This window comes from Pagrus pagrus (assembly GCF_965226575.1).
Source record: "Pagrus pagrus genome assembly, chromosome: 12".
In the NCBI taxonomy this organism is placed as follows: Eukaryota; Metazoa; Chordata; class Actinopteri; order Spariformes; family Sparidae; genus Pagrus; species Pagrus pagrus.
Genome location: NC_140196.1, coordinates 1,381,668 through 1,395,604, shown reverse-complemented (window position 1 = coordinate 1,395,604; position 13,937 = coordinate 1,381,668). Strand labels below are relative to the sequence as shown.

At 42.4% G+C, this 13,937-nt stretch overlaps 1 protein-coding gene across 15 annotated transcripts in view; it reads left to right on the top strand.

Moving 5' to 3' along the window:
- The window catches only part of dlg1b (discs large MAGUK scaffold protein 1b), a 111,534-nt gene that overhangs the window by 52,898 nt on the left and 44,699 nt on the right, over positions 1-13,937 (top strand). For all 15 annotated transcript variants that reach the window (XM_084368684.1, XM_084368676.1, XM_084368686.1 and 12 more), the window contains one exon: positions 9,973-10,137. In XM_084368684.1, coding sequence (XP_084224810.1) covers positions 9,973-10,137 — 165 coding nt within the window. The remainder of the gene's footprint in view (positions 1-9,972; positions 10,138-13,937) is intronic.

The following is a 13,937-nucleotide window of genomic DNA, read 5'->3' as shown; positions in this document are numbered from 1 at the left end:
CTGACTCTCCTCCTCAGTGTTACCTGTGAAATACTGACTATTTAAGAAATGAGCCTTCAAACAGTGTTTGTCTTTCAAATGTTAAAGTAAATGTTGGTGCATCCCTGTCTGTTTGTTTTAGATACGTTATGATCCAACACAAGAATTATATTATTATCACACTGTGATTATTTTGACAGATGTCGAGTCTTGAGTCACGGCTGTAGTGGTCATTCAGATATTTGTATTTAGTTTTTACTGAACTTACTTCATGTCCCACCTGAAGCGTTTCAGCAGCGGAGCGTCATGTCCGCCTGATGTTGTTGTCCTGCTCAGATTGTGTTTATTTCTTATTTATTTCTGTGGTTGAGTCGCTAACTTGTTGAGTTGTGTCGTTGTTTATTGTTAATATTTCTGACTTTGAGTCCGACACAGGAACGTTACAGAGCATCTGGTCAATTTTCAAAATAAAACACCCTGTGCAGACTCAGGATCCACAACACAGCAGAGTCTGAAATATTAACAGTAAACACACTGAAGACGTTTTAACGACAGCTCCTCGACCACAGAAGAAAATGATGAAATAAATACAAAACCAGTTTTTAGCTTCCATGAAATCGTCCCTTTCAGGCTGCAGCAACAGTCGTGCAGCGGCTGACCTTAAACCTCTGAACTCTGGTCCAAAGCCTCTGATGGACTCTGGTCCACTTCAGATGAACCTCCCAGCTGACCTCGTGCCCCCTGGCTCTGATTGGACAGTCACTCCGCGCCTGAGGGGGGTCGGAGTTACAGTATCATGTCGACGGCTCAGATTAAAGCGTCCTGTCCTGCACGGATCAGGAGGTGATTGGTGTGTATTGTTAATCTGAGGGATTGGGACGATGACATCTCAGACTGGTCGGGCTGAAGTGCTCCCACAGCGCCGGCCTGTGATTAACCGCTCTGCTGTGACTTCTGCTCTGTGTCAGTTTGACCAGTCTTAATTAAGTCCCATTGATCGGCCGCCATCGACTGCTCTCTGCCACACACCCGATAGATTGTGCCGGAAGTTATCAATTGTGGAGCCGTAAGTGTTTAGTGAGCTGCTGTCATTTCTCAAACATCCAGCTGGGATGACTTCACCACCCATCGGATTATGTTTTGATTTAAAAACATCCGGGCCGACCCTGCAGGGCCTGACCGGGGCCGAGCTCCACGTGTTGAACCCACAGCTCGTCAATATTCAACTCCAGGAAAGGCCGCTCTGTTTACAGTCTGCTGTCAGTCTGCAGACCGCTGAGAGGAATATTAAGGCTGTGCGATTATTAAATATTTAGTCTGTGGTGGAGGAAGGACTAAAAGTAGAAACACAGCAGTGTAGAAATGCTCTGTCACAAGTTAAAGTCCTGCAGGGACGAGCTCTTATTTTGGTAGATTAAAGATGTTGTATGTAATTTTTCTAGTGCGTATTATTTCCACATTAAACTTCCAGGAGCGTCAGAGAGAAACGTGAAGAAAACTTTAAAACATTTCCTCGTCTGAGTCACGTCAGACGAAGAACTCCCATGATCCAATGCGACTTGATTACATCATCAAACTACGCCTTTGTTTTGACTGAGTGACCCCTAGTGGCAGAAATGACATTACCTGTGATTAATCCATAAAAATACGATGAATGTTTTATATAAATAATCTGAATCTACAAAGTAACTGTCATTGAATAAATGCAGTGAAGTAAAGCTCAACAACATTTCATGTTTAAAAGTACAATAAAATAACTCAAGTGAAGTATAAGTTGGAGTTGGTGTTAATCATGTGTGGACTGTCTGGTCGTCTCTCGTTTCATCTCTACGTCCGTCTGAGAGCGTCTTTACGTCACGCAGCTGCACGAGTTTCATCTGGCGGCTCCGGTTCTGTCTTTATCCTGAAAACCTCCTGAAACAAAGCGGGTGGCCACGGGTCCTTCCTACACGTCTGATCGCTCACTCCTCCTTATAAACTTCAGGCTCTGTGGTAGAAAGTCTGCAGTCGGACGAGGCATGACTGTGAAAAACACACTAAAAGCATCCATGACACACTGATAAAGAGTGTCTTCATCTAACTGAGCTGGTTTAACAAGAAAATAATAAACGTGACATGAAGACGTTCACAGAGCGGCAGAAAAACCCAAACAGCAGCAGCTGTGAGTGGATGGACGGCTGCGTGCTCTCCTGTGTTTAAACGCCATGTTGCGACGGTCAGAGCTCAGAAGTTGTTGTTCATCCTCAGATCATATTGGTTTAGTTTGAGCTCGGTGATGATGAACTGACTGAAGGTGTCTTTATTGGACAGCTGACAGCAGAGACGGACAGGAGACATGGGGACAGACTGGGGTGGATTCAAACAGATCTCATGGCATCACAGCTGCAGCCAACCATTATTTTCATTGTTGATTCATCTGATTAGTTTCTTGATTAATTGATTAGTTAGAAAATTGTGAAAAAATGACGATCAAATGTCTCGTTTGTCCACAACACAAAGACATCCAGTTTACTGTCACAGAGGAAAGAAACATCTGACATCAGAGTTTAGACCTTAAATAATGACTCAACCTGATTCATCGATTGTCAGAAGAGTTGATGAATTGAATTAATGGCTGCAGCTCCACGCAGGAGGCGAGTGTGTCTGATGTTTCTGGAAATTCGAAGTGAGAGTTTGATAATGAAATAATGACGAGAAGCATTTTGTGGTTTGAGTTTCCGTCTGTGCTCAAAGTTGACTGACAAACACAGAACAGACGGTGAGCAGAGAGGCTGTAGAGGGAGATTACTCCTCGCCTGGTTGTTCCCATCTTCTTCCTTGTGTTCCTCTTCATCACATCCCTGAATCATCCAGAAACCCTCCTCTTCCTCCTCCTCCTCCTCAACATCCTGCTACATCCGCTCCATGGTGATGCTCCTATTTATAGCAGCTTTTGGCAGGCAGGAGTCGGCACTGTGCCTCCTCCTCCTCCTCCTCCTCCTCCTCCTCCTCGACAGCTCTCAGAGAGACGAGGAGGAGGAGGAGGAGGAGGAGGAGGAGGCTCTCTTCAGGCAGACAGTGTCATCACTGGAAACCTCCCCGCTGCCTCCTACACGCACATTTCCATTTGAGCTGCCCTCGTCCTCAGTGAGTGGGCTCAGTGTCTCGCTCAAGGACGCTGTGACATGATGCTGCTGCAGCCATTGAACCTGCGATGTGTTTACAGGACGATCGCAGCGTCGTCCACTTCACCGCCGCTCTCTCTGTGCTTTCACAGCTGTTTAAATTTTAATGGCAACAATTCACATGAATGCACAGGAGGCAGCCGGAGAGCCAGATTTAGGCTGCGTGGGCTGAGACGCTGCAGCGCTGTGACCCACAGAGGGAGTCGAACCTGTAGACCGACTGTTTCACTGTGGCTGCTTTGTGTTTGTGGTTGTGTTTCCTCCGAGTGTCGTGACGCCTCAGCTCGCCTGCAGCCTCCTGATGCTTCTCCATCTGCCGCTCTGTGGTCAGGCAGCACTCACGCAGAGCTGTGGTGTGTTTGTGTTTATGAGCGACGTCGGGAACGTTGTTACCTGGAAGTCACCTAAAGATTTGATGAAGCAGCCGCAGGGTGTGAAGTTGTTTGGCTGAGCAGCTTATTGAACATGTGGCTGGCAGGTGAACATTTCTTGACGAAGGATCAGGGAATTAAATTGTTGCCTGATGAATCGCAGAACCTCGACAGTGTTTTCACCGTCTTTTGTTCAGACGAATAGAGCCGACCGATACTGGCTAATCACAGACATGCTGCTGTCTGCATCTGTGTTGTCTGACAGGTCCTGAGACGTTTTGTTTGGTTGTCTTTAGATATTATGATGCACAAATAGATGCTCGGCTCATTTAGGATCATTCAGTTGAAGGTTTAGATCTGTGGTTCTCAGCCTTCATAATTAAAGTATTAAAACATTTAATAGAGGGTTTTTTTGTTTGTGTGTCTGATCATAATCATGTGCATCCACACTCTCACTCAATACAATCTATTTTAAGTATCCCAGCTCTCCCAGTCCCATCACAGCTCTCCCAGTCCCACACTGGGTCACTATATGATCACACTGAGACTCATTAATGGATAATATTAAATTAACGGTCAGTGGTAACTCCTATCTGTGTCGTCGTATGAAAAAGGTTTTATTATAGTTTCACCAAATATTCTGTCCAGTTGGTGATTGGTTATTTATCTTTTCACAGATTTGATTGGCTGAGCTGCGTCACGTGAGTGTCTGTGAGTTTCCCGGGTCGTACAAGCGCCTGTCAAATAGAAACTCTCTGTCAAATTAAAATAATTCTCATTAATCAGTCAGTAATAGTTCTGGTTCTGGTAGGATGGCGTCCATCTTTGAGTGATTTGATGGAGGGGATGGCAGGTGAACGAGGGTGATGGCGTCACCTGATCATGTTCTGATACTCCGAAGAAACTTTATTTTTCTTAAATGACACTAATTCAGTCAAATACTGCAGATGATCTTCTAGTAGCTGTTCTGGATCTGGTTCTCGATCAATTGTCCAATCCCAGTAGTACGGTATCAATAACACTGTGGGATCTTGTACGTAATATTTCAGAAAAGCTTCCTTCAGCAGTGAAACCGGTTCCTCTGAGCGCTGGTGTTGCTGGAGCAGAGCTGGCGTCAGTTAAACACAGAACACATCAGAACATTTTCTGTACAAAATGAGTCAGACTTCCTCCAGCGGAGTGATTGACGGCATGTGATTAACACGAGCTCACCAGCAGGGTGATCCTGTGACTGTCTGTACATTCAGAGCTGCGACACGTTTGTTGATGATGATTCAGGTGTTCTTCTCTCACCTGGTCCTCGGCTCAGTGTTTGCCTGTTCAAATAAGCGGATGGAAACTCGAGCCTGTCGCTTCACGTCACTTCAGGAGTCGTGTTTACTGAGCTGCTCGTATCAGATCAATAATTTAAGATCAGGTTCACAGGTTTTTTAAATCAGACCTTCAGATTTTGGATCAAGAAGCTCAGAAGAACTGAACAGCTTCAGTGTGTCAGATCCTTTTGGATCAGGGCCAAAAAACGTGATCAGGTCGTCGTGTCAACCGAGAATCTTTGGTCTTTTGGTCAGTTTCCAGTGCAAACCAAAATCATAATCCACTCACTTACTCAGAATGATCTCGAAAGGCGCCACTGGAAACTGAAACGTGATCAGACGAACCATCTATCACAAGCTAACTCCAACCAATCAGACCAGCAGGACAGCGCTGCCACCAGAGGACCCGATCGCTGCCACCACTTCCATCAGTTCTGATAGGAGTGATGCTACAGCAGCTACGCTAACCTCTGGAGGAGCCACCATTGTTGTGTCGCTTCTCTCGCTGGTCGTCACACCTGAACCTCACCTGTCGCTGCCAGCAGTTCCTCAAAGGTCCGGAGCAAAGACACAGATCAGTGTGTGTGGTTGTTACCAGCGTCTGATGGTCTGTGTGAGACTGAAGATATTTTCGGCCTCTGTGAACATGCTGTTCCCCCCCAGAGACGCCTCGCTTCCTCCTCACTGCAGCAGAACACGGAGAACACGGGGTTCTCGATTCGATTCAGATCCTTTATTTGTTGGAGCTGTTCAAAAGGTGTGAACAGAAATGTGTGATTTCTGCTTTGTCTGTAAGCAGCGTCAGGCTGCCTTCTCACTCTCTTACTGCTGCCTCCACTGCCGAACAGTGATCACAGCGATCACAGCGATCACAGCGATCACAATGATCACAGTGATCACAATGATCACAGGGATCACAGCGATCACAGTGATCACAATGATCACAGTGATCACAATGATCACAGCGATCAGGATTATTTAGGTCTTATGTGCTCAGGACTGCTGAGAGCTCAGGTTCAGAAGCATTTAGGACGTCTGATGTGATGTTGAGTGGACGATCTTGTTCCTGTGTGAAAAGGTGAAGCTGTTTTCTGACGTGTTCAGTCGGTGAAATGATCCTGAAGTTTGATTCCTGTTTGTTTCCAAAAAAGCAGATTTGATTTCACATAAATGTTCACAAGGTTTGATCCACCTGCTTCATGTGTGAAATGTAAAAAATCTGAATGTGATTCAAACATTTCTGAAGTATCTCACAACAGACAGGAGTTTTCTGCAGAGCCTCAGTTTGTGTTACGTTGCTCTCTAGTGTTTCCTAAAAATATCTGGTGTGAGCGGCTGCAGCAGGAACAAAAGACAGACTGTGGGCTGATTCTTAAACACAGTGCATGAACACTGTGGAGGTGGTTTACCCAACAATGAAGACGACAGGAAGGAAGAAATAAAAGACAGGAGTAACTGCAGGAGCACAAAGACTCGTGTATTCTCATGAATCTCTCGTGCAGAACATCTTCAACATCTGTTCGAGGCCAAAAAAAAGACACTTAGTCAATTAAAATGAAACTGATTTTTCGCTTTTCAAGATGAGCTGTTCACTGAGAACATGTCGGTGTTTGGTTCGTGATTGTCAATTAATTCAGTCGTGATCTCCATATTTTTAAAATCCTTGAGTATTGAACCTCGATATTTGACATCAGGCGTTTGTCAGTCGGACTCATAATCATCTTTACTTTTCTGTACGTCAGATGGTTCGTCGATCCACCTCCTGCTGTCCGGGTCAGGTGGAGGTGTCAGTAGGTTAAGCGAGGTCATCGTCTGATACGACCTCAAAGGCTGGTTCAGGTATCAGATACACATCATTTATAATCAGTGTTTTATTGATTAGGAACAGGACAGAAACTGGTAGATCTGACTCCACCATGATTTTTGTATTTGATGGTGTTTGTTCTTTTCATGGTTCGTACATGCGAGTTGCTCTGACGTCCGTCACATCGTGACGGATGAGACTTTTACCTCGTCAGTGTTGGAGTGTTTGTTCAGATTCACACCTCTGGATCTGAGAGCGTTGGCTGTCGGCCGCCTCTCTGGCAGCTGCTGTCGTCCTTCATGAATTAAGCAAATGTTCAATCAGTGGGCCGGCAGCTCGCAGCCTCTCAGCCTGATGAATGGAGAGGTTGCCCTTCAAACGCCGTTTGTTGGCTCTGTGCAGGCCGCGCTGTCACAGTGAGGCCGACGTCTTCCCTCTGAGCAGAAACAAAAGCAGATGAAACAAATGCTGAAGACTTTAAAGGGTCAGTTCGCCCAATTTACACAAATAAAAATAGCCTCCACCACAGGACGGTGAGGCGCATATAACTGGATAATCCACGTGTGATCGGAGCAGCATGGGAAGTTATCTCTGTTGGAGGGGCTGCATGTGGACTACCAGCCCACAGCCAATCAGACGCAGGATAATCCAGATTAACGTCCCTTTGAAGTGGCTGCTGAAAGTTTCTCCAGAGGTTCTTACAGCAGCGTGGCAGGGTTTCTCTAATCCGACGGCAGGTCTCACGTTGAAGAAAAGCAGGATAAATGTTTGTCACGAGCAAAACCCGAAACATCTGCACCCACAGCTGTGTCCAGATTACTGCAGTTACTCATTCAACGTGGTAATCGTTGTGTTTCTCATCATTTTATCATCATCAGTGTGTCCGTCTGTACGAAACACAAACGCTGGTTCACTGTGGTCACTTTCTCTAAATCACAGCGTCACTCGTTAATACCGACCTCACACACACACTGATTCATGTTCAGTTTAGACTCAGTCTTTGATGAAAGTAATGAAGTTTTCACAAAACCTTCGTCTTTCAACCTGTTTTCATGTCTTTAAACTTGTTTCATTTGGGCACCTGATTTAATTTAGTTTGCGTCTTTTGATTTTGTTAGTTTAAAGACATTTTACTCATTTTTGTCACATTTTAAATTTAAATGTCTTAAAACATAAGAAGACACGTCTGCCACCATCTTATGTTGTGTACAGTTGTGTCCATGTGAATCTCCAGTTCTCGTTCCTGCTCATCATTATCATTGAATAAAATGTTGAGCAAAATGAAAAAAATAAAATGAATCTGTCCATTCGTCATTCTTCCACATAATTATTTAGCTTTTATTTGTTGACAAAAATATCAGATAAAATCCATCACAGATCTCGTGTTCAAGGGTTGTCAATGAATATTTTTCTTCAAAGTGACTAAATCAGTATTGAAACAAGTGCACCTGTAAATGACATCCTGTACGTCTTTATAAGAATTAATTAAGCTAACAAAACACGCAACATTCATGTTAAAATGGCTCCAAACTGTGACCACTCAGTCACATTTGGTAACTATGTTTTTGTTTTTTAAATTTATCACCACATCTCATGTCAAACACCACTTTTTCACTTTAAAGCTCTACTTCACTTTGAGACTTTTCCCTTTTGAATAAAACAGAAACAAATGTAAATAAATGTCTGTTTACTACCAAAACATTTATGTGTCACCAGTGAGTCCTGAAGAAGACTAAATAATGATAATTAAAAAACCTGTTTGGTATCTTCACTTCCTCAGCTCAACTTATATACATCTAGTGTGAGACAACAGTTGATCCAAAGTGTTTTTCAGCACTGAGAGAAAAACAACAGAAGAATAAGAATAAAGTGATGTTTGAAGTTTATCAGTGATCAAATGTTGTAGAGATGAACTTCCTTCATCAATAAACCGATCAGACTGACTCCTGTCACAGTGAAGCAGAGCGCAGCAGCTGACTCGTGCATCACTCTGAGTGTAGTTATGTAAGCGGCGTGTCGAGTCGCTCACCTGTCAACGTGAACCTCTCTCCTGTTGAAGCCAGCGAACAGATGAGTAAGACTGAGCTCTGACTCATCAGGACGTGAAGCCGCAGCAGACGGATGTCTAAGAAAAATCAGCATCCTTTCAGCTCTCATCTGTTTTCAATCCCTTTAAAGGGTGATTACAAGACTCTTATTTTGGTAGTTTGTCCATGGTTTCCTGTGTTTTTCTTTCCATCATATAAAGTGTGTGAAAAGTAGCCAACAGTCGCACTATGAAGTAAAGATGTCATGTTAAAATATTACGTTGGTAAAAGTGAAAGTCACCGTATGAATATTACTGGAGTCAAAGTCTTAAAGTATCTGATATTAAATGTACTTAAGTGAGTGTAAAATTATACATATTGCTGATAAAATACATATTTCTTTGCATTATTTTAACTTATTTTTATTTTTTGTTTTTAATGTGCTCTGATGCATTCTTTAAAGTTACTAGTAACTAAAGTTAAAGTTACATTAAATGTAGTGGAGTGGAAGAGTTATACTCAAGTATAAGTACCACAAAATTGTATTTTAAAGTGCAGTACTTGAGTAAATGTATTTTTACTCATGTACTGTATTTATGTTTAAATTAATTCAACTTGATCTCTTGGATGTTTTATTTGGTGGAGGCCTCTAAAAACTACGTTACCCATGAGCCTCAGCAGCCATTTCTCTTTAGATTAAATCAGTCAGCTGAGAATAAAACACAGAAACACTTTTGCTGAATTTAATCCTCAATCGGCCCAGAGTCCAAAATGAAACCACCTTTATCTTCCGCAGCAGACGACAGAGTTTGGAGCTCTGTGATTGGATGTTTGTCACTGAAATGCACCTTGGGAATCGTAGTTGAGTCCTCTCCGTCAGTTTCTATGTCCACAGGCTTTCTGTAGCGTTGAATCAGATCTTTTCTGACACAGTGGTTCATGTTTTGTTCTGATGATTCAACCAGGAGAGTTTGTGTCCCGTCAGAGACCTGAAGTGCTCCGACTGTGAGTCACTTCACATCCTCAGGAAACACGAGCAGATCCTTCAAGTGTTTTCACACTTCATCTAAAAATGACTCCACGGTACATTTGTGACTGCAGACTTCTGGAGTTCAGTAACTTGTGGACTTCTGGTCTTGATGTAGAAACGTTATCGGCTGCATGTAAACTGATTTGATTTGAATCATATCACCTGGTTCTCTGAGGAGACGGCGCCCTCCGTCTGTCAGTCAGTGCTCAGGGCATCACCACCCTCACCATCACCGTCCACCACATCCACCTCACCCTCGTCTGTCTGTGTGTCTCCTGTTACAGAAGTACAGGCACCACGATGAGGACTCGTCCCCCCAGGACCAGAGCTCCCCCCAGCTCACGGAGGAGGCGGTCGGAGCAGAGCTGGTCCAGGTAGCAGAGAAGAACCTGTCCCAGATCCAGAATGTGCACGGATACGTCACCCACGCTCACATCTCACCCATGAAGGTAGGAGAGAGTCGGCTTCGTTTCCTGTCTGTACTCCGCCTCTGTTGATCCATGTGTCGGTCTGTGTGCTCAGAGACTTTACTTTAATAATCAGATATTAACGAGGGCATTTAAAGAGCCAGCATCAAGAATAATGAGCGTGATCCTTCAGGTGCCAGTAAAGTCGAAGCTTTTATCTGTTTTTCTTTGTTTCTGCTTGTTTATCTCTTTGTTCAATAGAAGATTCTCCCTCCCCTTTTCTCTTGTCATGTATTTATTTATTTATATTTGTATTTATTTGTTTATTAATGAACATGTTTGTGTTCATCTGTCAGTCAACACACATTCACACAGACCAGGTCAGGTCTGACTTACTGAATTCAGTTCATTTTAAATTCACCTTCTGAAATCGTTCGACTCAAACTGATTTCAGTCACGAGAATGAAAACTGAACTGGTGAATTAATCCTGACACACACACACACACACACACACACACACACACACACACACACACACACACACACACACAGAGGGAGGATGCTGGTTGTTGCTTGTCTGTGTCGCCTCCATGTGGTTCATTAAAACCCTGAAGCTGCTCTGAAGCTCACACGTGTACATGTACCTGTACCTGTACCTGTACCTGTACCTGCTCACCACACCTGTGTCCTGTCATGATGCCATCCCACACACATAAACACACCTGTCAAATTCCTCCAGCCAGGTTTCTATTGGACAGGTGAAAACCTGTTTACTTCCTGTGAATCCAGGTGAAAACGTCCCTAAAACAGATAGTGAACTGAACTGAGATGAAGTAAAGTGGAAATGTTGTGTCACGTACGACAGACTTTAAAGGACTATTCTGACATTTAAACCAGCTGAAGTTACCTGTGACACGTCCTTGAACAGTTTCAGCATTTTATAATAAAAAGTTACTTTACATTTTAATGTAAAAGAAAAAAAAAGATCTAAACAAAAGACTTTATCATCAAATCTTCCTGTTTCCTGTCAGTTTTTTAACTCTCCTCCCTGAGAGGCTGAGGCGACACCCTGAGCAGCTCTGTGTTTTCAGCTCGTCAGTGTGTTTATTGAAACCAGAACAGAACCAGACTGTCTGGAAGCTCAACCTGGAGAATTTGGCGCCGTCTCGGTCACATGACTCTGCTTCCTGTTCATGCCGTCCTCCTCCATGCTGCCACCGTCAGCTGCTGCTGTGTTTGTGTCTGTCGCTGCTCAGATCGGACTGTCGTCTACTGTTTGTGTGTCAGAGCGAAGTGGATCCGTGTCAGTTGTTCAGTTCAGGGACATTCAGCGCCGACTCAGCCAGAATTCAGAACTTTTCCCAGATCATGTCGGGGGATTAATGGATGAACGTATTAAATTCATGGGACCTTGTAAAATCCTATGAAAATACAAAAACTGACCATTACAAGCTGTAACTTTGAAATGTCCTGAACCCAATGAAAAACAGGCTCAACAGGTATCAGACAGATAGAAAAAGCCTCCCCGTCGTCTTATTCTTCTCTGGATTGGGTTGAAACGTGTCCTGAACATCACAGAGACCCTGAGGATCATTTACAACATGTGTTCATTTAAATCATTGTTGCTGAATGTTTACAGTCATCAGATTAATAACAATAATTATGTTTTTATTTTCCAACAATATCTCCACTAGTTTTCACTTTGTTGACCCAAATGTTGAACCTGTGTATTAATGAAGCTCTGTCACATCTACAAGTTATTTTGTGACACACATCTTGTTAAACAGCCTCAGAGCTGAAAAACACTGACTCACTGAAGAAGACGGCAGATTTTACCGAGGAGGATTATTTTATTTTTTCTTGAAACTTATTTTCTTTCTTTCTTCTTTATCTTTTAGAAAATAGCACACCTTTCCTACTTTCCTTGGCTGTGATGTCACATTCACTGTTTTTATTTCATAGGTGGATGTTTGTACTGTGTTGTGCTTCAAGGGTTTCAGTCCTTGTGTGATGCCTATTGAGCCCGTTTTTCATTGAGTTCAGGAGATTAACAAGTTACAGTTCGTGATGGCTTTAATATTTTGACTCTATATTCTAAAGAAGAGACTTTGAAACTTTTTTTTGTAGCTGTAACTTACAAATGTCCTGAACTCAATGAAAAACAGACTCGACAGGTATCACACAAAGATAGAAAAGCTTTGAAATAAAACCAGTGGATGTGATTTTACAGCCAGTGAAACAGAAATATTGACGCTTTCACAAGAAAAAGTTTCTGCTTGAAAAAAACACATCTTGTTGAATATAGCTTCAGAAGACACTGACTAACTGAGAGAGACTGTGGATTCTCACAGGACGGATTACTTAATTTTTTAAATTACTTACACACTTATTTGCTTTTAAATAGCTAAGTGTTCATACTTTCCTCTGATACCTATTGAGCCTGGTTTTTATTGGGTTCAGGAAATGTGCAGTTTACAGCTTGTAAAGGTTTTTATGTGTTGACTTGATATTTCCCCCAGAAGAAATTTGGAAACTTTTTTTTATATGAAAGTGTTCATATTCATTACAGACATAAAAAAAATCTAGTATGCAACAAACCAAAGCACTACAATCTGTAACGTAGAAAAACAGGCTCAGTAGGTATCACACAGATGGAAAACCACTGGGTGTGATAATACAGCCAGTGAAAAGTAATAATGGAGTTATATAACGTATACAACTTCTAAACTATAACTCATTTCTACAGATGTTTCCAAGGTATTAAAATAATCCTTTTTTTAAATGATTGGTTCAGAGTACATGTACATGCATTATGGGAACTGTTGACTGGAGCGGGTCAGGGTGTCTCCACCTCTGCTGCTCAGACTTTGTTGTCAGTCCTTAAATGTGAAACACTAAATCATCAGTTATTTTAAGGCTTCTGGAGGCTGTGATGGACATTTTTCATTATTATTGACATTTTACGAGTTTCATAAATTAGTCAAAAAATAATTGATAGATTGATCAATAATGATAATAACTGTTGAGGCTTAGAGTTCATGAGGTTAAAGCAACGATAAGTTTGTTTATGCAGCAGAAAAACAGGTTACAAAGCCCTTAAAGAATAAAAATAAGATTAAAATAATAAGATAATAATAAGATTAAAACAAAATGCAATTTAAAACATTTAAGTTCAGAAATGACAAAAATCTATAATCAAAGTGAAAACTGATGCGATAAAGACGTGGAGCAGACTTTTAGTTTGAGTTAGCTGGTTCTGTTTTTATTTTTGAGAAAATAGTTTCCATTAAATGAAGAAGTAAAACATGAAGTGGCTTTTTGTTTCCTCTCAGCCTCAGTTGGTCTGTGAGGTGATGCAGAGTCCACGCAGCCGTCCGCTCCTCAGACGCCGTTTCTGTGTTCGCAGTTGATTAATTCACACGTGTTTAAACATGTTCACGCTGCAGTGGTCACGGTAACGGAGAGCATGAGATCAGATTAACGCCTGATAAACAGGACTGATGTGTTCAGACTGCTCAGCTCTCACTGCTCAGTGAAGCTCTGCTGCCACCGTGTGGCGGGAGGACGTACCGACGCCTTAATGTTAACACTCAGACACTCGTCAAAGCATCGAGTTCACCTGCTGTCTCAACGCACAGGACGACATTTGTGATGAAAACAGTTGTATCGTTTGATCAGATGTGATTTTTGTAGTGTATAAAAAACATAAAAAACAACAAATCAGTCGATACGTGGATTAAATTCATGCATTAAATGACATTTTGACTGATTTGTTGAGCCATTTCTTTCTTTCTTTACTTTTGATTTTGGCAGTATCAGTCCTCCGTATTTGTTAAGCTAC